Source organism: Colobus angolensis, unplaced genomic scaffold, assembly GCF_000951035.1.
Source record: "Colobus angolensis palliatus isolate OR3802 unplaced genomic scaffold, Cang.pa_1.0 Scaffold197, whole genome shotgun sequence".
In the NCBI taxonomy this organism is placed as follows: Eukaryota; Metazoa; Chordata; class Mammalia; order Primates; family Cercopithecidae; genus Colobus; species Colobus angolensis.
This window is the reverse complement of record NW_012115121.1, coordinates 5629706-5652839: the sequence shown is the minus strand read 5'-3', so window position 1 is coordinate 5652839 and position 23134 is coordinate 5629706. Positions and strand designations below refer to the sequence as shown.

Genomic DNA, 23134 nt, shown 5'->3' with positions numbered 1-23134 from the left:
TTCCAAGCTCTTTCTTCTGCAACTCCTGGCTCTCCAGAGTCCTTGTCTGGGAGCTCCTAAGACAACCTTCTCATTTCACTTCTTATTTGGGACGTAACAGCCAGGCCCAAGCATGTTCAAACCATAAACTCAGGGAAGAAAATTAACTTATCTGGTGGGTGCTCCTTTCTGTTCCTGTCGCCCACCTTGCAACCACCCTCTCACAACACAGAGCTCATGCACCCAGCAGTCACACACAGACCCATCCACCGGGCACATCTCTTTGAAAAGTGCTTTATTTCAGTAAGATCTAAGTCAGGTGCATGAAAACATTATCAAAATGTTACAAAAATGTATGGCTCCCTACTGAGGCCTTGTCAGATTATGTCAGATGAGTAAATGCATCAGTGTGTAAGTTCAGAACCAAACATTGAACCAAGTCATGTACCATTGCTGAAAGGCAAGTTATAATTAAGAAAAGAATACTTCACAAGGCTGAAACAATTCGGAAAACCCTTCAGAAACACTAGCAGTTACACGCCAGAAACAGGCCTGCGATCTGCAGGGAAGACTCCAAAGGTAAACTGAGGGTTTCCCATCATAGCCTGTGCATCTTGTGCTCAGTTGAATACAGTTAAAACACAAGGGGCACTTAAACACCCCCCTTGGGATAGGGCAAAGCTTTCTATTACATCTGGAAGAAGGGGTGCCACATTCATTCTTGTTTTTACATCTCTAGGAAATCATATCTCATTTCATCTGAGTGAAGCAAGACTTTGTGCAAAACGATTGAAGTGGAAACGTGAAAATGTGTGCTGCTACATCAGGGACGCTCATGGTGATCTGTCTCCTATCTTGTTCTCCACGTCATGGTTTGGCCGCTGTAAGACACTGAAATTGCCTTGTTCATGTAGAAAGCTCTCTCTTGGCTGGGCTTTGTGGCTCACGCCTGTAATCCTAGCACTTTCCGAGACCTAGGCGGGTGTATCACGAGGTCAGGAGTTCAAGACCAGCCTGGCCAAGATGGTGAAACCCCATCTGTACTAAAACCACAAAAAAAATTATCCGGGCGTGGTGGCGGGTCCCTGTAATCCCAGCTACTCAGGAGGCTGAGACAGGAGAGTCGCTTGAACCCTGGAGGCGGATGTTGCAGTGAGCTGAGATCCCGTTACTGCACTCCATCCTGGGCAACAGAGCGAGACTCCGTCTCAAAAAAACAAAAGAGAAATCTCTCTCGGCGATGTATCTACGACACCACATTCTCTGTGCTACAGAGCTTTGACATAAAACGTGGTTTTTGGTTGTTTTGCTGTCGGTAGTGGTTTCTTTAAAGAGAATTCCCTTTTCTTAAGAGAGCTTCTTGCTCTTCTGTGGCCAGTTTCTCTCTCCACCCTCCTGACATTTTGAAATAACCACTCAACTCCACAGAATTCTCGTTGAGACTTTTTTGCATGGAGAACAGATTTCTTTGCGGGGGGGCATTATATGCTACCGATATTAGGATAAAATGTCTTTACCTAGAGGTTTCTAGGAGAGAGTACTGTTTTCTTTTGGTGAGGGAAGAGAGGATGGTGAAAATATTTTTCCTTGAAGCATCAGCATGTCTCAGATCAAAATCTTGACCCAAGGCCTCAGCACTTTTCTTGCAGATGGGTGGCTAATATCCTGAAATCCTCTTGCTTCAACTCAACTCCAAGTTGAAGTCCGTCCAGCCTGGAGACCAATGTGCACGTTCTTCACCAACATGTACAGGCAAGACTATCTTTTGTGCTTTTCAGCCTCTCCCCAAGATAACCCCCTTGCCATTTAAGACATCACCTTCCCTGTCATGTGATCACAGAGAATGTGACCTTGTGCTTAATTCCACCATCCCAGCCAGATGGGCTCAGGTTTTTCCTTCACTTGATCACCTTGTAACATAAGCCCCTGCTGGGGGTTGTGGGGGGGGGGGTGGTGGCAGGAGGAGCCAGATGCAGCTAAACTGCTTTTCACAAGTTGGAAAAAAAAAAAAATCCAACCCTATAAATTGGTCTTTTGTTCTTTAAGCAATTTCAGGTTCATTGCACACAATTACGTAAACTCCCACAAATCGGTTGAAAAGTTCAAAACTGCAAGAGCATGTGATACCAGTGAGAAAATCTGCTCCACACTGTGGCAAAGCGTCTCTATTTCAACTGCTGCTATTTCAAAGAACCTGTCCAAAATTTCTGTTCAGGTTCTTAGGATGTGAGAAATGACCTCTAAACAGGGCAGGACAAAATGGAAAAGTGTGGTCTGCATTACGTGGAAGTGTGTTGTGTAAAATGGGATCTCCTCTCACTTCCACCTCCTGGCCTCCCATCTTTAAAAAGGTGAGTCTGCCTTCGTATTGCTCCCTTGGAAAGTGATCTGGCCAACTGCACATGTTGCAGTATTTCCACATTTAACACTATCGTAGTGCTAGTGCAAATCAAAGAGAACTCTTACAAGCCAGAAATCGCTGTCCAACAAGAGCCAGTGGTTAGTAGTTTGCCTTGTGGAAATTCTTCTCCCAAGTCCTCCAAGAAGAATTACTGGGGCCAACTGAGGCGTTGAACATTCAAAATAAGAATTACCAGAAGAGAAGTTCCCCATATCATTTTCTCAAATGCAAGATTCAGGTGTTTGCATTCACAGAACTGTTCTTTCCCAGCTGTAACAAAGGAAGCCTCTCCCGGTGCCCACTCCTTGTCTTCTTACCCCAATTCTGTGCAGTTTGCAGAAGCCCTTCTGGGTTTCCACTCCATGCCCCACAGGACTGGTGCTGCTGTCCCGATGGAGGAAGGAGACTTGCTATAAAATCCCCGGCAAAAAGCCAGGGGCAGCGTGCCATCTTTTTGCAGTCTACATCGAGACCACAGCTGTGAGCCTTCTAAAGAAGCCATAGGTATCAATGTGGGGCAGGAGGGTGCCCGGGCCAGAAACATCTCCACCAAAAAGGCCCACCTTCCTTTGGAGGCACCAACCAGGGACTGTCCTTTCCTCAACTGCCCAGCCCTGCAAACCTTCCGTGGAGAGAAGGTGGAGAAGAGACGGGCAGTGTCTCTACCTCAGCTAGGCTCAGAGATGCCCACTCTTAGGAGCCGCTGGTGTTGCTTGGTCGATCTCCACAGCCAGGCACCCAGGTCCAAGCATCTGTCTCCCTCCTCAGACTGTATCAGCCGCACTGATGCCCAGCTGTCTGGCAAGCTTCCTGATGGGAGTCCCAGGGCACAGACCGTTCTCGCCCTTTCTCCCTCATTGGGGTTGGCTCTAAAGATCACCTAGGTGGCTGCTCAGAGAAGCTGAGGAGAAGTTCCATCCTCCCCATACACCTTCACCAGGTGGCCTAAAGAGCTTTCCTGAACCCCACACTCAGCAGCAAGATGAGGCTTCATTCTTGGAATGCATCTCCACACACAAGGTGAGGGCAAGCTGCAAGAACCCAGAGGTTAGAAAGAATGAAGTCTTGACTGCAAACATGGCCCCAGCTTCAAGTGCAGGAAGACGCTTGATGACGTGAAGACGGGCTGGGTTCACCTGTCATTTCTGCAGGTAGCCTTGACACTTCCCTTCAACCTGGAACTTCCTGGCCACCAGGCCACCAGGCCCTGGACACACTAGCTGGTCAGCACTGTGTGCACACCAGCGAGATCTTTGTTTCTTGAGACCTTTCCTTCCACTCAAGGAAGCGCCGGAGAGATGGGTTGTCAGCTGGGTACAGAGAAACACACAGGATCCTCTCTGTCTCCTAAAGGTAGCCATGGAGGCAGGGATGGAGGCAGAATCCACTCTTCACAGGTTTCCACAGAGAACATCACATATGTCTTTGTCATTTAAAACAATCAAGGTTTCCAGTGTAAAAATACGTGGACTTATTGCATCTACCCTACGGATGGTTTATCTTTTTCTTTCCATCAGACTTGCCGCAAGTTATGTGGCTGTTATTTTGTTAATTTCCAAGGCTCTCACATTCACTGATCCTTCTAGGCATACAGGGAGAGTTTCTACCAACATATAAACAACCCAAATGGTGAACCTGGAGAACCCTCTTCCCTTTCTAAACACAGGCAGACACGTGGCTGCTCCCTGGCACTTGAGAGGAGAAATCGTTCCTTCAACCTAAATACCATTCAGATCAGTGGCTCCTCTGATTTCCCTGCCCACGAGCTGCACATTCGCCAGGCTCAGGCTCTTGTGCTGGTTGTCTGGAATTTAATTACATGTGAAAGTATCAGGTAGGCACATGGACACATACCATGCGTGCGCACACATGTACACACACATATTTTGGGTCATCCTTATAACTAAAATCAAAAGTCCTTGTGAGTGGAAGAAAGGAGGGCAGGGGTCCAGGGATGGAGAGCTGTCTGCTGACTTCTACATCCAGCTCCAGGTAACAAATGATGGCTTGGCCGGAGCTGGGGAGGTTTGTGTCTAAATGTTTCCATGGAAAGAAAGTGCCCAGCTCTCTGGGGCTTTTATGGCAATGGCGGCTCCTGGGGTGCCGGGATCCCCTCGTTCTCGTGGCTCAGATGGTTGCTGGGGTCTCGGCTATCTCCTCCAGCCTCTGCCGAATCATTAACCGGAGCACAGTGTACCTGGAGACAAGAAACAAGCTCAGGTGGAGAGCAGCCAGCAACACACCCCTCCCCAGGACCTTCCCGGCCACGTGGGTAACACCAAGGTCACACCAGGTAACAGTGCAGTCAAGCGCCCTGCTCCTTCACTTCCATTACTGACCCCTCTTTAGCTACTTTGTTGCTTATGTGCATTCCTACAACACGATGAGAGGAAATAAAGAGGCCAAATCCAAATTAGATTATTTTACTATGGGTAGAACATCTGGCCAAAAAAAATCAAAAAGGTAAAAAAAACAACAGCAATAATAAGCATACTACGAATTCTGTGCGTTTGCTTACTGTGTCCAAGACACTATGCATAGTACTTGATATGCACAGTAGCTCATGAACCCTCACCGAGGCTAGATAATATAAAATTGCTAACAGTTGACCCTCTTGGGGATCCTACAAAAATGGCAACCTTAGAACCTGCATTTTGCAGAAGAGGCCATAGCAGCTACTAGGCATGGAGGTCCGTGGCTTGGGGGAAGTTCGGTTTTCCCACCACTTCCCTGAGCTGTGGCACTGCAGCTACAGGAGTGGGCACTGTTGTGCAGGGATAAATGGACATATTCCCTTACGTTCGGGACTTTGTGGTACACAGAAAAATCTGTTTTTAAAGTTTAGGACGTAGTTGACTGGGCATGGTGGCTCATGCCTGTAATCCCAACACTTTAAGAGGCCGAGGCGGGTGGATCACTTGAGGTCAGCAGTTCAAAACCAGCCTGGCCAACTTGGCAAAACCCCATCTCTACTAAAAATACAAAAAAAAAAGTAGCTAGATGTGGTGGTGCGTGCCTGGAATCCCAGCTACTGCGGAGGCTGAGGTGGGAGAATCACTTGAGTCTGGGAGGTGGAAGTTGCAGTGAGCCGAGATCGCGTCACTGCACTGCAGCCTGAGCGACAGAGCAAGACTCCATGACAAAAAAAAAAAAAAACAAAAAAAACACCCCAAAACTTTAGGACATAGTAAGTGTTCAGTGTGTTATCAGACTAGTTATGATCATCGATACAGCAGATCTAGCAGTGGCTTTATTCTCCATTGGCAAAAAGGAATCATTTATTCCACCATATCGATGAAAGGTAGTCTCTTCTATGACTAAACATAGCAAAAAAATCACAAAATCCTTCCCAGAAAGAAGCTTTATTCTTCAATCCAAATGCAATTTCCAGAAGATAAATGTTACAAAGGGAGGAAATGGGAGAAGAAAGGATTTTAGAGGCCAGTAGCTCAGGCTACATCCACTGCTAAGACAGCCTTCCTGAAATCCCTGGAACCTCTGGGTCTTGGTTAGCACTCCTTGCCCTCACCCCTTCAGGCAAGGGGTGGTAACACTAGCCCCAGGGACTGCACTGTCCCTTGAGGTTACCCCAGACTCTGCCCAAGTCTTTGTAAATAGTCCCTTCTTCAAACACCCCTCAAAGACCCTCATCAGAGTCTCCTGCTGGGAGCCTGATCATATACTTAAGAAACCAGCGTACAGTCACCTCCTCTATTTCTGAATCTAGACCCCAAAGAAATTTTAAACCAACACCTTCTTTTCAGAGTCTTTCCATAAGAGGGAGGACAAGAGACACTTTGATGTCCCACATCAAAATGAGAAACTGACACAAGAAGTAGACGAACACACTTAACTATCATGCCCCACTTGAAATCCAGGTCTGTCAATGGGCAGCCCCCCAAAGAAAGCCCAGAGACCCAGGCCCATGCAGCAGCTCAGCACAGTCCCTGTGAGGACCCAGCAGGGGCCCCTCTGTTGAGGCCCCGGGAGAAGTGCCCCCAGTGCCCCAGAGGCCACGCTTACTTGCGCATCAGCTTCTTTACTTCCCGATCTTCTTCCTCCTGGAGCTTCTGAATGAAGCTTTTAAGTACCGGCATCTCGAACTTTATATACTGGGCCACCTGGAGAGAAAGAAGCAAGTCTGGCTGAATGCCCTTCCCAGCATTACTCCAATTCCTTTCAGGGTTGTCCTTATACAAGGCACAAAGTCTTGGCACAAAGTCTTGGAAAGTCTATTTTTTTCAGAAACCCAGGATTTCCCTAAAGGCAGGAGCCAAGCCTCATTCCTCACCAGGCTGGGAAGGAGTCTGCGACGATCATTTCACTTACATGACACCATCTCAAAACTTTTCATTTTTCATGTCATGCATTCAGTTCATGATGAGGTGACGCCAAACACAGAAAAGTACTTTCTCTTGATACAGTGATGCAGAGAAAGAACGGAACCCGTTATGTCTAATAAATCCCTTTGTTCTCCCCTAAGAGAATGGAAGGAATCAGGGTTCAGAATGATGATTTGGGTCTCAAGGTTCAAACAAGCATCCAAATATGAACTTGCTTTGGAGAGGCTGTGGGTGGCTCTGGGGTGAGTTAAAGTTTAAAAACAGCACCAGGCATCGTGGTCCATGCCTGTAATCCCAGCACTTTGGGAGGCTGAGGCAGGTGGATCACTTGAGGTCAAGAGTTCAAGACCAGCTGGCTGACATGGTGAAACCCCATCTCTACTAAAAATACAAAAATTAGCCAGATATGGTGATGCACACCTGTGGTCCCAGCTACTCAGGAGTCTGAGGCAGGAAAATTGCTTGAACCAGGGAGGTGCCACTGCATTCAAGCCTGGGCAACAGAGCGAGACTCTGTCCCCCCCACAAAAAAAAAAAAAAGTTAAAAAATGGCTTCCCTTTCCCCACCAGAATCCCCACCCTGCTCTATCAACTCTTCTCCCTGGGAGAAGTGTATTTCTCCACACTTTTAATGTTGAGCTTGTCCATGTGACTGGCTTTGGCCAGTGGAATGTGTGTGGACATGACACACCAAATCTGAGTGGAGGCTTCAAATATGCTTACATGATTTGGCCTGGTTTCTCGTGCTCCACCATCTGCCATGAGGAGCACAGCCATGAGCAGTAAGTACTGCCCCAACAGCCTGGGCCTCTGGGTGAGTCACACAATGCAGACTTGAACTCAGCCCACACTTAGAGTAGAGCCATTGCTACTAGACCATAGAATCATGGGGAAAAAGTAAATGTTTGCTGTTGTAAGCTACTAAGATTTGGAGATGTTTGTTACTGTAGCAAAAGCTGACTATTACATGGCTTACTTCTTGTATTATTTTTTTGTGACAGGGTCTTGCTGTATCTATCACCCAAGCTGAAGTGCAGTGGTGCCATCACAGGTCACTGCAGCCTAAACCTCTTGTGCTCAAGTGATCCTCCCACCTCAGCCTCCCAAGTAGTTGGGACCACATGCACACACCACCATGCTCAGTTACTTAAAACTTTTTTTTTTTTTTTGTAGAGACAGAGTCTCGCTTTGTTGCCTAGACTGGTCTCAAATCACTGGCCTCAAGCAATCGTCCTGCAGCGACCTCCCAAAGCGTTAGGATTACGGGAGTGAGCCACTGCGACCAGCCAACTGCTAACTTTCTAGCATTGCTAAAAGAGTGTTTGCAGACACTTCCCATCCCTCTGACAGTACCCTAGGAAGGCTCAAGCAATTTATTCCTTCTATGGAAATCACTTTCTGCCTGGGCATTCCTCCAGCAACTCCCTCAGGGCATACCTTCAGCCTGGCTTCAAGAGAACCTGGCACTGAAGAAGTAAAAGGGGCATGGTCATTGGTCAAAAAAGTCATTCTATACCCCAGTTACAGGTGATCCAACCAAATCCCCACCCTCCTGAGGACAGACCACACCTGACCCAAAGGGAACTCACATCATAGGTGACTTCCTCCACTTGGTCCTTCTCCATTAGGAACACTTTGGAGACCTGCTCACATGGGCCCTGGAGGATTCTGGCAATCAGCGGGTAATCGGTGGCCTTCAGCTTCTGTTTCTCTGCAACCACACACAACCAGGAGCAGCCCTGAGTTTGGCCAGAGGCCTTTCTCACATTAAGTAGTGGTCAATGCAGGGGTCCAAATGGACTAGGCACCTTAGGAGATGCCACCATATAAGTCAGGAGACTGATTTATAAATGAACTATTCCATAGGTATTGTGAAAAGCAACCTCCTCCCACTCCCCACCCCCAACAGTACCACCATGCCTCCAACCCCTTGGAGGAATTGGGTTTATCTGTCTCTTGAGAAAATCTAGTTCCTTTTTTAATAGACAGGTATAGAATTTGTTTACTGGCCATATAAGGCAATCCCTAGTGGACTCACACAGCAAGCCCATCAGCCTTGAAGGCAAACAACATTTGGAAGTTTCCGAAACCCAAACAACAAGCAAAGGAGGCAGAGGCATTTTTTTAACTTGCTATTTTGAGTTAATTAGAAGTTTGAAAGTACACTGTGGTCTTCAGACTTACCACCACTCGTATGCACCACGTACAAGGCAAACTCCTCTGCTGAATTCTCAATCTGAAGCAGGAGCAAAAGATACTTGTTGAAAGTATCTATTTAAACATCCCGACTTCGAGGCTTGTCCTCTTTTTTAACAATGCGAAGCTAAGTCAATTTTAGGCTGTTTTGAGGGGAGAGCTATTTATCTACAACTCTCGGAATTGATGAGAAGATCGAGAAGGTAGATGACTTTATCAATAATATAGTCATGTGCTTAACCACAAGGATGCACAACCACTAGGCAATTTCATTGTTGTGCAAACATCATAGAGTGTACTTACAGAAACCGGGATGGCATAGCCTACTACACACCTAGGCCATATGGTATAGCTATTGCTCCTGGACTACAAACCTATACAGCATGTGTCTGTACTCAATGCTGTAGGCACTTGTAACACAATGGTAAGCATTTGTGGATTTAAACATATCTAAACACAGAAAAAGTACCATAAAAAAAGGATTATAGTCTCATGGGACCACTGTCATATATGTGGTGTGTCACTGACCAAATTGGTCGTTCTGTAGCACACAACTAGGATGGATAATAGCTATCATCTATCGCAATGGGCCAGGCGTAGTTCTACAAATGTCAAAGGTTTCATCCCGTCTAATGCTCACGACAATACTGCGGCGAGGCCCCATTATCTTCATTTTATGATGACGAAGCAGAGGCAGGGGCAGGTGAAGTAACTTGCCCAATTCATCCAACTAGCATGTGCTCAATGGAGATTTGAACCCAGAGCCTGTGTTCTTCGGTTGTTAGGCTACACTGGCTTCCATTAAAAGTAAGAATACCTGGTCTCCAAAAGATCTCTGGTCTCCAAGAGATTGTGGAAAACACAGAGCAACAGAACTTTAAATGCGCTCCTGCACTATAATTTGCAAAAAGTGTCATATTTCAAAGTAGGTTTCCCAACTGTGTCCCAGAAGTCAATCTTCTCACTGAGCCCAAAACCAGTCAGCAGGCCCCAGAGTCCTTCTAAAGTAGACCATAAAGGATTTGAGGGTTGATGTTCCTCAAACTTCGGTAGGCATCCAAATCCTCTGCAGGCTTGTTAGACGGTGTCCCTGGCCTACCCCTCAAAATTTCTGATTTAGTGGGTCTGGGGTGGAGCCCGAGAATCTGAATTTCTACCAAGCACCCAGGTGATGCTGATGCTGTGGACTTTGTCTTGGATCACGAGGATCTAAAGAACCCAAGCCCTCTGCTCAGCATCCCGCGAACCACGCAACTTCCATAGCTCCTCGCACAACCACTCTAGGGGCCCGAGGCACACCTGTGACCCCATCTGTGGCCAGCCAGCAATGGGAACTTGCCTTAAATTTGTTAAGCAGCAGCTTCAGGACCTGTGGGGTGGTCATGGTGCTGTTGATGCGGACGTTGGTGACAGAGCCATAGGCTGGCGTGAACACGGACGTCTGTCAATAGAAGGATCCAGCTCAGGGTGGGAGTGGGAACAAGGACCCAGTGCTAAAATCCAGGTGCGGTACAGGGCACAGTGACAATGATACTCAAATGTACTTCCTGAGAGCCCCCGGCAGCCTGGCAAGCAGCAGGCTTTGTAGACAAAGCAACCTCCACACTCAAAAAGACCCTTCCTCTGGGACTTCAGCACAAGGCTGTCTCTGACTGCTCTCCCACCGTGCACTTGCTTCCTGGGGTAGGATTTGAACAAAGCAGGAGGAAGGGAGGGATCAGCAAGCTCGGGTGGGGTGGACGGTGCACTGACACCCCAGGTCTGAGACCTGCAGCTCTGCTTCAGCTCCGGAAAAAGCCAGACCATACGCCAGCTGGGGGCACAGTGTGCAGGAGAGGGTAACACGGGGATTTTCTTGGGAGAGACTGATGAGCTGTATTTATGGGGTCTTCAAGGCTACAGCAGGGACTGCTTTGTACAGCCCCACTGAATTCACCCACCACCTTAAGGGGGACCCACAGAAGGACTTTGAGCCTTCTGACTTGGGGTCCCTCAGCCCTCAGGAAGCCACCAGGGCTTGCAGCCCACCCATAACCCAAAGACTAAACAGCAGCAAACACTTGGCTGCCCAGGCATCACACCACCCACCATATAGCTGTAGTCCTGAGGTGGCATCTACCCAGGAAGAGGTCTTCCCCCCTCCCCTATCCCCCGTCCGCCTTACCTTATGGTTGTAGAAATGGCCGTTGATGGAGAAGCGGTGGCGTCTGATTCGCCGCTGGTCACTAGGCGTCCTCACATTGCCACGGCGACGCACCCCAACATCACTGCGTGTGCGCATCAGCTGTGGGGTGTCCTCCTGCAGGGGCTTCAGGCCCCTGGAGTCTGAGAGAGGAGAGGGAAACGAACTCTGTCTGGACCTGCGATATGGCACATGGTCCCCACTTTGTGCCCAGTGCTACAGCACCCACTGTCTCCAAAAATATATATTTTATACAAATAGTATTTTCTGCTAGGGGAAAAACATAACGCAGAATTTACAGAGAAGCTATACGGTGATAAGTTCAGAGCACAGCCTTCCAAGCCAGACTCCCTGGGTTCAAATCTCAGCTCCACGATTGCCATATATCAGTAACTTCTCTGTGCCTCAGTGTTTTTATATATAAAATAGGGATAACAGTAACACCCACCTCAGAGGGTTGCTGAGGGTTTAAATGAGTTAATATACATAAAGCACTTAGAATAGTGCCTGGCACAGAATAAACATGATATAAGGGCTAACAAGATACTGCAAACGAACTATGACACATGCTACACACAGATGAACCTTGATGACATTACACTAAGTGCAACAAGCCTATTACAAAACAGCAAATACAGAATGATTCCACTTATATGAGGTACTTAGAGTGTACCTCATATAAGTGTATCTCATATAATTGAGGTATACTCTAAGTATATTCTAGGTACATTCTAAATTACAGAGACAGAGTAGAATGGTGGTTGCCAGGGGCTAGAGGGAGAAGGATATGGGGAGTTACTGGGAGTTTAACGGGTAGAGTTTCAGTTTCACAAGATGGAAAGAGTTTTGGAGATGGATGGTGGTGATGGTTACACAACATTATGAGTGTATTTAATACCACTGAACTGTACCACTTAAAATGGTTACTATGGTAAATGTTACATTATGTATATCTTACCGCAATAAAAAAATTAGAAAAAATAATGCTTAATAGAACATATATCTAAAAATATATGCGGTTCCCATGGCATATTTCTATCCTTGTATGTGTATAAATATAAAATATTGACATTAATCACAAGTAGGTTAATCTGCTCTTATTAAAATATGTTTAATCCATGTAATATTAAAAAGATTTTGCAAATTGACAATATCTGTGAAAATTTAAAATGCAGATGGCCTTAAACCCAGAAATTCCACTTGAAAGAATCCTACATGCTGACAAATGTGTGGCATGACACATGTATAAGGCCATCAACTGCAAACTTGTTTGTCATAGCAGAGGCTGAAAATGACTTAAATGGCTACCAATAGGGAGTGATTACATAAATTATCCTTTTTCCATACAATGAAATAATGTAGAACTGTAAAGAATAAGGAAGTTCCTTACAAATTTATATGGAAAAATTCCCCAGATAAACTGATAAATAAAAACTGGGATCTGCACAATGCTACCACTTGTATAACTAGGGGAAGAAAAGAAACTACATCCAACTGGGCGTGGTGGCTCATGCCTATAATCCCAGCACTTTGGGAGGCTGAGGCAGGTAGATCACTTGAGGCCAGGAGTTCAAGATCAGCCTGGTCAACATGGCAAAAACCCGTCACCACTAAAAATACAAAAATTAGCTGGGCATGGTGGCGCATGCCTTTAATCCCAGCTACTCAGGAGGCTGAGGTGGGAGGATCACTTGAACCCAGGAAGCAGAGCCAAGATTGCACTACTGCACTGCATCCTCCTGGGCGACAGAGGGAGACGAAGGGAAGGGAAGGGAAGGGAAGGGAAGGGAAAGGAAGGAGAGGGGAGGAGAGGAGGAGGGAGGGAAGGGGAGGGGAGAGGAAGAAAGAAACTACATCCACCCATAAAGGTATGTGAGTGTGTTTTGCTTATACTCGCATGGACCATCTCATGAAGGATGTTCTTGGGATGCTTCTAGGTGGGTGGATGAGGTGGGTGACTTAATTCTCTCCCTTTGTATCTTGAACCATATACATTTTACATTCTCAAAAATAAATAACAGTTGACAACATCTATCACAGTGGTCTTGACACAGTTGGTCCCTAGCTGGAAGTACCTTCCACTCACATGTACCTGTGGGGCTTGGCATCTGGTCACCCTCCGGCGGTGCATCCACCTCTGAGATCTGAACATTGGGCACAGTCAGGGGCTTCAGGGTGGTTCTGGGGGGTGGAGAAGACAAAGGGGAGTGGGGAGACTAGTTTAATCCCTGTGGAAAGATGCCCCGCACCTGCCAGACCCCGCTCCTGCAAGGGGAGCACTTTGCTAGTGCCAGGCTGGGTACTGGCACACATCAGGCGATGAAGGGTACAGATGGGCCACACTGAGCATCCCATGAAAGGCTGGCCCAGCTCCCAGGTCTAGCAGTGGGTGGTGCAGGGGGAGTTCTGGAGGGAGAAGATGTTCTTTTCCAGCATCTGCAGCAACACAAGCATCCAATTCATCAAGCCCAGGATGGAGAATACCAAGGAGAGAAACCCATGTGCTGCCTGCACTGCTTCTAAGCATGTATGGGTTCTATAGCTTATTTGGAAAACTCTAATAATGGCCATTTGTTTTGCAGGGTAAGATTCCAGTTCAGACTCATTGCTGTTGAAGAACTAACTCATAATTGATTCTGGCATTTAAAAGGAATGGAAAGTAAAAGGTTGGCCACCACAAGGGCAGGGGCAGCTTTGGAAGGGGCACTGACAGTGTTCTCAGGGTTGCAAGGACGGAGTCCTCATCCAAGCTGAAGAAAGGGTTACAGATAGGCAGTCCAAGCTGAGACCCTGGTTTGCCATCATAACTGGCAAATAACTTCTCAAAGCCAAAAAGGACAAAGGGAGCAGCTCATGAAAACATCCAAAATCAACAGAGGATTTGGCTGTAAAGAAGAATCATATTTGACCAGTTAGGACCAACCCATGGTGAGAAGAGCATGGGCTCCCTGGGACCCAGTAGAGATAAACCTCATGTTCTGGGGAGGATCGTTTTAAGGAAGGACAATTAAAATGGAAAATCTGAAAGAACTTCCTATTGTAATTTAACTCATATACTTCTGAGGCACAGAATGGGCCTGGTCAGAGCTTCTAGGGAATGGTGAACACTTGGCACCCAGAGCAGCCACTCCCACTCCGTGATTTAAAGCCCTCATTCTTGCTGAAGCAGGAACCAGTCTCAGCATCCTTTTTCTTCTCTTTTTTTTTTTTTTTTTTTTGGTGGGGCAAGGGGACGGAGTCTTGCTCTGTCACCCAGGCCGGAGTGCAGTGGTGTGGTCTTAGCTCACTGCAATCTCCGCCTCCCAGGTTCCAGTGATTGTCCTGCCTCAGACTCCTAAGTAGCTGAGATTATAGCCATGTGCCACTGTGCCTTTTTTTTTTTTTTTTGGTAGAGACAGGGTTTCACCATGTTGCCCAGGCTGGTCTTGAATTCCTGAGCTTGTGATCTGCCGGCCTCAGCCTCCGAAAGTGCTGGGATTATAGGCATGATCCACCGCGCCCAGCCTCAGGATCCCTCTTAAGACAGTAGTCTAGGCATTCACTGTATTATAGGTGACATCTAAAAGACATCATTTACCATTCCTGAAAATTCTACCAAAGTATTTTGAAGGTTTCAAGAGTCAACCAAGACCAGCTTGAGGCCACAGAGAAGGGAGAAAAAGCAGGCAGAGTGAAAGACCCCTTAGTAGCCCAAACCAAAGGCCACAGGGTCAAATGAAATCTTAAAAATCATCTTACTTAGGGAATAGAATAGTGTGGGGGTCAGGGTCAGGCTGTGAAATGGGCTTGGCCATTGGAAATCAAATACAGCAATAATACAGTATAGTATAACAAATACAGTACAGTGTAAAAAATGCAGCTGGGCATGGTAGCTCACACCTGTAATCTCAGCACTTTGGGAGGTCAAGGTGGGAGGATTGCCTGAGGCCAGAAGTTTGAGACCAACCTGGGCAACATAGTGAGACCCCATTTCTACAGAAAATACAAAAATTATTCAGGTAGGGCCAGGAACGGTGGCTCACGCCTGTGGTCCCGGAACTTTGGGAGGTTAAGGAGGGTGGATAACTTGAGGTCATGAGTTCAAGACCAGCCTGGCCAACATGATGAAATCCCCTCTCTACCAAAAAATACAAAAAATGACTGGGCTTGGTGGTGGGCACCTGTAATCCCAGCTACTCAGGGGGCTGAGGCACAAATCGCTTGAACCCGAGAGGCAGAGGTTGCAGTGAGCTGAGATCGCACCACTGCACTCCAGCCTGGGCAAGAGAAAAAGAAAAAGGGGGTGGGGGGGTGCACCTGTAGTCCCAGCTACTGGGGAGCCTGAGGTGGGAGGATCACTTGAGCCTAGGAGGTTGAGGCTGCAGTGAGCTGTGATTAAGCCACTGCACTCCAGCCTGGGAAACAGAGCGAGACCTTGTCTCAAACAAAACAAAACAAAAATGTGGTGATAGTGCTGAAAAGCAGAGCACGAAACCAGCAAAGTTAGATGAAACCAAAGAACGTTAACCAGACATCCTAGCGCCTATGGGGTAGGCAACAATTCTCCTCCTTAAATCCCCTTGGAAAGAAACCAGACCAGCCCCAGGGTCTGGCCACATACTAGGTTTCTCTCAATTGTAGAGAAACATAGATTTGGCTGTGGAGTTTAGCAAAATGTTCAATGTGACCAACGGAGAGGGCTTGCTTCTCATTTAAACCAGAAAAAAAAAAGGTCACTGTGGTTTTGGCTGAGAGGCGAGCACACTCCACCCAGGCTGGGGCCGAAGGCAGTCAGCATCAGCAGGTTTCAGGATGGAGCCAGGCTAGTCACTTGATCCTAGAACTCAAGTCCCAGAAAGACAATGAGGAAGACATGCCTTGCTAGAGGCATCTGGCGGTGCATTCGGCGGCTTATTCAGCCATGGAGGATAAGGAGGGATGGACTAGGTCTTCCCAGCCCTTCTGTTGGGGACTTGGACTACCCACCATCACACCACACCCTGGCTCCCCATGTGGTCTGCAGGGAGCAGACCCCTGGCTGATCTCGCTTAGCTGACTCTGACAGAGCCTGACCTTCTTTTTTCCTCTTCCAGGTTCCCCCAAGATTCAGGGAGCTTTGATCAGCAGGTTCAAGTCGTAAATGCCTTGGAGCGGGGCCATTCTATGAGGAGTGGTCCTAGTCGGGAGGATGCTGGGGCATGGGGCGCTCTGTTAGAAATCTGCAGACTGGGCCTCACTAGCCACTAGCAACTCCACTCAGAGACTCCTGAGTTCTCCCTAAGGGAGGACTCTGTGACTCAGCAGCTCCCCTCCTATGACTCAGCAGCTCCCTCCTGTGACCTCATCGGTGATTGCGGTGGCAGGAAGGGGGTCTAAACACAACCATGTCTGCCCCTTGTTCCTCATTCCAAGGCCAAGGCAGGTGGGCAGTAGAGGTGGCAGGAGGAGGAGCCAGGGCCAGGGCTGGCTGGAAGAAGGCAGCATTTATCTGCTTGAGAACATACAGAACCCCCAGGCATCGCGATCATCTCCCCGCCCCATCTCTTCTCACTCACCCCTGAGCCCCCAGGTTACAGCCGGAGTGCCAGGAGGAGGAGGATGGAGGGGGCCGAATGCGCTCGTTGTCATCCTGCATCTGCAGGCGAATGGGCCGGCGCAGGCCCCAGGAGATGTTCAGGAGCCCCTCCACGATGAACTCGTCTTCTTCCTGCCCACAAAGCAATCAGAGTGGTGAGCCTGGAAAAGCCCCCACAGAAGCCAAGACCATGCTGAGGTACAAATGACACATTCTTCATATGTCCTAGCTGGGTGCCCCAGATTCTATTCACAGGATGGGGGTAGCTGCCCAGTTCACACCCCAGCTCTGAGATACTTTCTAAGGTAAACTACCCTAGATCCTGAAGCTGACCTCACAGGTCAGCACAAAAGTTGCTGTGAAATTCAAATATATAGGTGCAAATTATAAAAGCATTGTTTTTCTTTTTATCCTAATGACTTTTAAAGAAAGCAGAATACATCTCTTAAAATAAGTGAGATTAGCCTTGCTAACAGAAGCAAGAACTGGAGTTAGCTACGTCCCATCCCCTATTATGGAAAATGATGTCTCTGTAGCTATAACATATGTTTAGCAATCCAACCTGGTAGTTGAAGGAAATTTAAAGCAACATTTGCCGAAATTTATTCTACAGAACACCACCTCCTCTAGCAGATGAACTGTTGTCTTTAAAAGGGTGTCAAGTGATCACGAGCTGAGAGAGGCTGTGCTAATCAGATTTCCAAACAGCAGAACGTCCCAGGTTCTGTAATCAACTAACGGACTAAATGACAACTCTGCAACAGGTGAATAAATCTTGCAGGAGTCCCCAGTTTATTCTCAAAGGTTGCTGACTAATTAGACGTTAAATGTAAAACCATTCTAAAGGCATCTATATGTTCTATCCCAAAGACTTGGGACTCGCTTATGACTGTGAAATCCTTTAATCATGGCGCACTTTTAATCATTTATTCGATAGGACATAACCCAAGTAAGCTATTTACGAACTATTTAAAATCTTGCATAGCCCATCTGCTGATTAGCAAAAGCTTGAAGGGCAATCCCTAAAAGAATCAGTTCTCCTCCCTCCAGTCTTAGAAGAACCTTTTTGAAGCCATGTTTTATGGGCTGATCAAGTGGTAGATCTGGGTCATGGGCCACATCTTCAGGACAAGCCCCATAGGTGAAAATGACATCAGCCCAGTGAGGCCCAAAATCATCCTCAAAGAGGGAGGAAGGAATACAAGAGGGAAGGAGAGAAATGAAACAATTTTAGGGCACTTAGGAATCCCAGGGAGGAAGGCTTTAGGTAAACATCGGCAATTTACATGGCCTTCCCCTGGTTAAGGTGGGCATCATTACTTTACACAACTGTAGGTCAAAATTTAACCCAAAACAGGATTTTATCTAAGTGGGGTAGTTTGAGGGACAGAATAGGCCACTACATCCCACATACTGTCCCCAAGCAACCTGCCCTAGCAGCTGAAATTCCACCATCTGTTATCTGTTTCTATGGAATAAATCTCCACAGCCTGATAACCTGAAAATGTGTTTCAAAGGGCATTACACATACGGACCTTTTTATCAGTCACGAGTGCTTGGGTATAAAGTACCCTACCAGACTCCTTTACAACTCATCATCTATCTGATAACAGGCTTTAGAGAAATGGATACAGGATGAGGAAGCTCAGTTTCAGGATGGGAACCAGATGAATAACAAAAGCAAACTAGGATGACCAGGTGTGGGGATGGGCCAAGTGCTACCATCGAGAGCTTATGTGCTTTGCCCAGGTCACTGCAGCGACAGGACTTGGGCCCAAATGTTTAAACACAGAGGACTGGGTGGGGTTCCCGAATTGCCCAACGAGAGGACGTCTGCTTGGGAGCCACCTGGAAAGGTCATTTCATGAAAGCTCCCTCTGGAGAATCTCCCCCATGAGACTGCGCTAGCCCAGCCACACTTCTACAGGAATGTCTCTGGAACACATCTCTGAAACATTCACCCTTTTTACAACAAAACTGGGCCTGGAGTCTTCTTCCAAAGAACCCCAAGGACCCTCACTAGCATCCTAAATGAGAAGCAGGAGAGGCAGGGATCTCTCGGGACCTCAGGGACCTTCAGATCCAGGACACACGGTGACAAGGTCTGGACTAGCCAATCAGGACCTTCCCTGGAGACTCCTTACCTCCCGGTGCCGGAGCTGTAAATTCTGGCCTTCATAGTACAAGTTGTAGGTCTTCAGATGCAAGAGAAGTTCATTTCTTAGGGGGAAAAAATACAAGAGGTATAACATTATCAGTGGAAGCCACTTATAATGCAGTTGTTCCCTCTTTCTCTCACCTCTCACCTGGCCTTCAGTCACCACACTTTGGTGTTTGTCCACATGTACATACACACACATGCACATGCACACAGAGTTCTGCCGCCACCACCCCATAACCATCTTCCCCCAGGATCAAAGTCAAGAGTGAGCACCACCCCAGAACAATGCTGAATGTAAGGAGCAACTCTAGGACACCAAGGCAGGCCTCATCTGCTGACAATACTCCCAAACTCAAGCCGAATGAGCAGGTGTTAATAAGCCATGGATTCACTGAGGCAAGCACTTCAGAGCCCACAGACAGCCATTCTCCTGCTTAGGTGTGGCCTCTTCTCCCTCAAGCATGCTGTGAGTGAGGAAAGGACAATAATAACAGGCCTTCATAAGACTCAGAACCTGGCCAGGCGCGGTGGCTCACGCCTGTAATCCCAGCACTTTGGGAGGCCAAGACCGGCAGATCACTTGAGGTCAGGAGTTCGAGACCAACCTGGCCAACGTGGTGCAAACCCATCTCTAATAAAAATACAAAAAATCAGCCAGGCATGGTGGTGCATGCCTGTATTCCCAGCTACTCAGGAGGCTGAGGCAGGAGAATCACCTGAACCTCGGAGGCAGAGGTTGCTGTGGGCTGAGACCATGCCACTGCACTCCAGCCTGGGTGACAGAGTGAAACTCTGTCTCAGAAAAAAAATGAAAGACTCAGAAGTTTCCAGGCTGTTTAGAAGCGAAATGGGACAGGTTTGAGCCACACTAACTTATGCTTCATAGACATGACCTTATCACGTGTTTAAAAACTTGTGGCCAGGAGCAGTGGCTCACGCCTGTAATCCCAGCACTTTGAGAGGCTGAGATGGGCAGACTGCCTGAGGTCAGGAATTCGAGACCAGTCTGGCCAACATGGTGAAACCCTATTTCTACTAAAAATACAAAAAAAAAAAATTAGCCAGGCACGGTGGCGTGCACCTGTAATCCTAGCTACTCGGGAGGCTGGGGAAGGGGAATTGCTCAAACAAGGAAGGTAGAGGTTGCAGTGAACCGAGATCGTGCCACTGCACTCTAGCCTGGGCAACAGAGTGAGCCTCCATCTCAAAAAAAAAAAGAAAATTGCAAACCCCCATCAGCGTCAGAATGGGTGAATAAAGGAAGCAATAGCTACACAATGGAAAACTCTCAGCAAAGAGAATGTGAATGAACTACATGCATGTGTGTAACTCATGGGAATTACAGGATCTGTGTTTTTCTTGTGTCTAGCTTCTGTCACAAAAAAGCACCGATCATATTCCATTGGTACAAAGTTCAAAATGGAGTGTTAGAATTCAGGATAGTGGTTCACCTTGGGGAGTAGTGACAAGAAGTGGGCATGAGGTGGCTTCTGAGCCCTGGCAATACTTTTTCAGTTCATAAAAATTTAAAAAATAAAAAATAAAAATCCTTAGAAACTCCCGCTCTGAAGCCCAGTACTGGACCTCCTTAGCCATCAAGTTTTCCAAGTGGCTGCCCTGAGAGTACACAGCTCTACTGCACATGGCCAGAGAGGAGATTTCACCCACTTTGTGATCAGGGAAAGCCCTCATCAACCCTGAGAATGCATGAGTCAAGTTTCATCTGAAAGTGCGTGTTTTGCACTCCAGGTGGGATGAGAGTGGAGAGAGGTGGAGGGGGCCGCTGCGCGCTTTTGTCTAGTCTCAAGTAAGGGGTGACAGAGTTCAGTCTGTCTGAACCCAACCATTCAGTGGAGAGATTTTGGACCATGCCAGGGGTCAAAACCCAATGGGAAATGCCAAGAAACTCCTGACAAGTTAAACCTAGATAAATCGTCATGGTTCTATGCAAGCTGAAATGAATTCGTGGAAAATGTGATTCCAAATAACCTAAGACGAAAGGCTGTTTGGTACTTTTGAACACACAGATCTGAACCAGGATAGAAAATCACTGGTTGGTAGAAGTCCCTGGAGAAATCTGTCCATAAAGAGGTAAGAATGGTCAGATGTTACAAAACATGTGTCAAGAGTGTCTAAGGACTTCAAACAATTTGATCTCAGATAAATATTTCATTAAGAGAGAGAAATTCTAGCTGGGCATAGTGGCTCACGCCTGTAATCCCAGCACTTTGGGAGGCTGAGGCGGGTGGATCACTTGAGGTCAGGAGTTCAAGACCAGCCCGGCCAACATGGTGAAACGCCGTCTCTACTAAAAATTTAAAAATTGGCTGGGTGTGGTGGCACATGCCTGTAATCCCAGCTACCCAGGAGGCTGAGGCAGGAGAATCACTTGAACTCAGGAGGCCGAGGTTGCCATGAACTGAGATCACGCCACTGCACTCCAGCCTAGGGGAGGAGGGAGATTCCTTCTGAAAAAAAAAAAAAGAAGAAAAGAAAGAAAAAAAAAAAGATAGAGAAATCTCTATGCTGGACATAAAAATACATCCTCGAACTTCCAATTCAAGGGTCCATTTTGGCTCAAGCCCAGTCACATTAGCAAAAAGACTGAGCTGAAGAGACTTTAGTGCATAGAAAGCAATTAAATTGTCCCCTTCTATTCAGAGGGCACCTGTGCCAAATTCAGCGAGAACCAGAGTAGCCCAGGGACACATTACCCCAGCCAGGACTCCCCAGGAACACCACAGACAGGACAGGGAGCAGTGTCTGAGTCGGGGCGGGGAGCAGGACGGGGATCATAGACTGGGTGGCTTCTAAACAACAGAAATTCATTTCTCACAGCTCTGGTGGCCAGGAAGTCCAAGGTTAAGGTAGAGTCACTGTCTGGTGGTGCCTTCTTACTGTACCCTCACACCGTGGAGGAAAAACAAGCTCCCTTGGCCTTTTATAAGGGTACTTAGATCTAATCCCATCCCAGAGGCTCCACCTCTTATACCAGCATCTTGGGGTGAAGTTTCCACATAGGATTTTGGGGGAGACACAAACATTCAGAAGATAGCAAACTGCCACCAGCCAACTGCTCCTCCTGGAAGCCTTCCAAGACACCACATCTTTTGAGCCCCCAAAGGTACTGTGTCTTGACATCCCCTTTACTTCACCTCCAGGCCAGGCTCTGGGAGCATGTTTTTATCTATAGCAGCCTCCCTGATGCTCTCACAAGTCCACGTGCAGCCGCTTGACTCCTTCCCACACCCAGGAGCCCCGCCAGTCTGATACACAGGGGAGGCCCCTGTACCAATGGCTGCGGTCCACCCACAATATCCCAGCATGGGACTGGTCACTGGGGTCAAAACTCTCTAGCAAAATGTCTTACTTGGAAATGTATTTATCTTGTCCACATGGGACTAGGGATGTTTGGTGACTGTAGTCCATTCTTCCTTTCTCTTCTCATTGGAAGGAGAGGCCTATATTTGGAAGGAGAAGACAGAGGTTAAAGTCAGGTTGTATCCTTGGGAACTCAGCAGAACCTGGGGTGGGGAGCGGGCACAAAATTGGACGCCATGGCTCTCCATTCCTCCCCACCCAGATCCACAGCTAACACTGACCCAAGGCTGTGAGAGGCAACACTGCTGGCTGCTGCCTTGGCTTACCACAGCCTCTGAGAATAAACATCCAAAGGAAAGACGACAACCCTTGGACAATCCAAGCATGAATGCCCCAGCCACAGAGCACACTGACACCCACGTTGGCTCCAAGGACGACCGATTAGTCCTCCTGTCTGAAGAGACCATCACAACACAGAATAGAGAGTTATCTCAGGGACAGCCCAATTCTACTGAGGTCTGCTGAGGATGGGTAAACCACCTAAAAATGCCCAAATACAGCCAAGTGTGAGAAATCACAGTGTGTGTCTACAGACACCACGAAAATATTACAATGTGAAAGACAATGTAACTATACATTACAAAAACACAGGTAACAAAACTATGGGTCCAATTTTGTTTAAAATCTATGTAAGTATAAAATATGCATATACATACACACATTTACATGTATAAATATTTATTCAGATCGGTATATATATGTCAGGCTTTCTCCACCTTGGCACTATTACCATTTGTTTTGTTTTGTTTTGTTTTTTGACAAGGAGTCTCGCTCTCTTCGCCCAGGCTGGAGTGTAGTCGTGTGATCTCGGCTCAGTGCAACCTCCATCTCCCAGGTTCTGCTGCCTCAGCCTCCCAAGTAGCTGGGACTACAGGTGCCCACCATCACGCTTGGCTAATTTTTTGTATTTTTAGTAGAGATGGGGTTTCACCATGTT

The 23134-nt window shown here is 47.3% G+C and overlaps 1 protein-coding gene across 2 annotated transcripts in view; it reads right to left on the bottom strand.

Annotated features, from left to right (window-relative positions):
• Positions 1-257: 257 nt before the first annotated feature.
• RASSF2 (Ras association (RalGDS/AF-6) domain family member 2) overlaps positions 258-23134 on the bottom strand; it is a 42715-nt gene continuing 19838 nt past the window's right edge. For both annotated transcript variants that reach the window (XM_011941034.1, XM_011941035.1), the window contains 10 exons: positions 22187-22277; positions 18800-18875; positions 16636-16787; positions 13194-13282; positions 11084-11244; positions 10259-10360; positions 8908-8959; positions 8313-8434; positions 6404-6501; positions 258-4577 (listed from right to left, as the gene is read on the bottom strand). In XM_011941034.1, coding sequence (XP_011796424.1) covers positions 4508-4577; positions 6404-6501; positions 8313-8434; positions 8908-8959; positions 10259-10360; positions 11084-11244; positions 13194-13282; positions 16636-16787; positions 18800-18875; positions 22187-22245 — 981 coding nt within the window. In that variant the 5' untranslated portion in view covers positions 22246-22277 and the 3' untranslated portion in view covers positions 258-4507. The remainder of the gene's footprint in view (positions 4578-6403; positions 6502-8312; positions 8435-8907; positions 8960-10258; positions 10361-11083; positions 11245-13193; positions 13283-16635; positions 16788-18799; positions 18876-22186; positions 22278-23134) is intronic.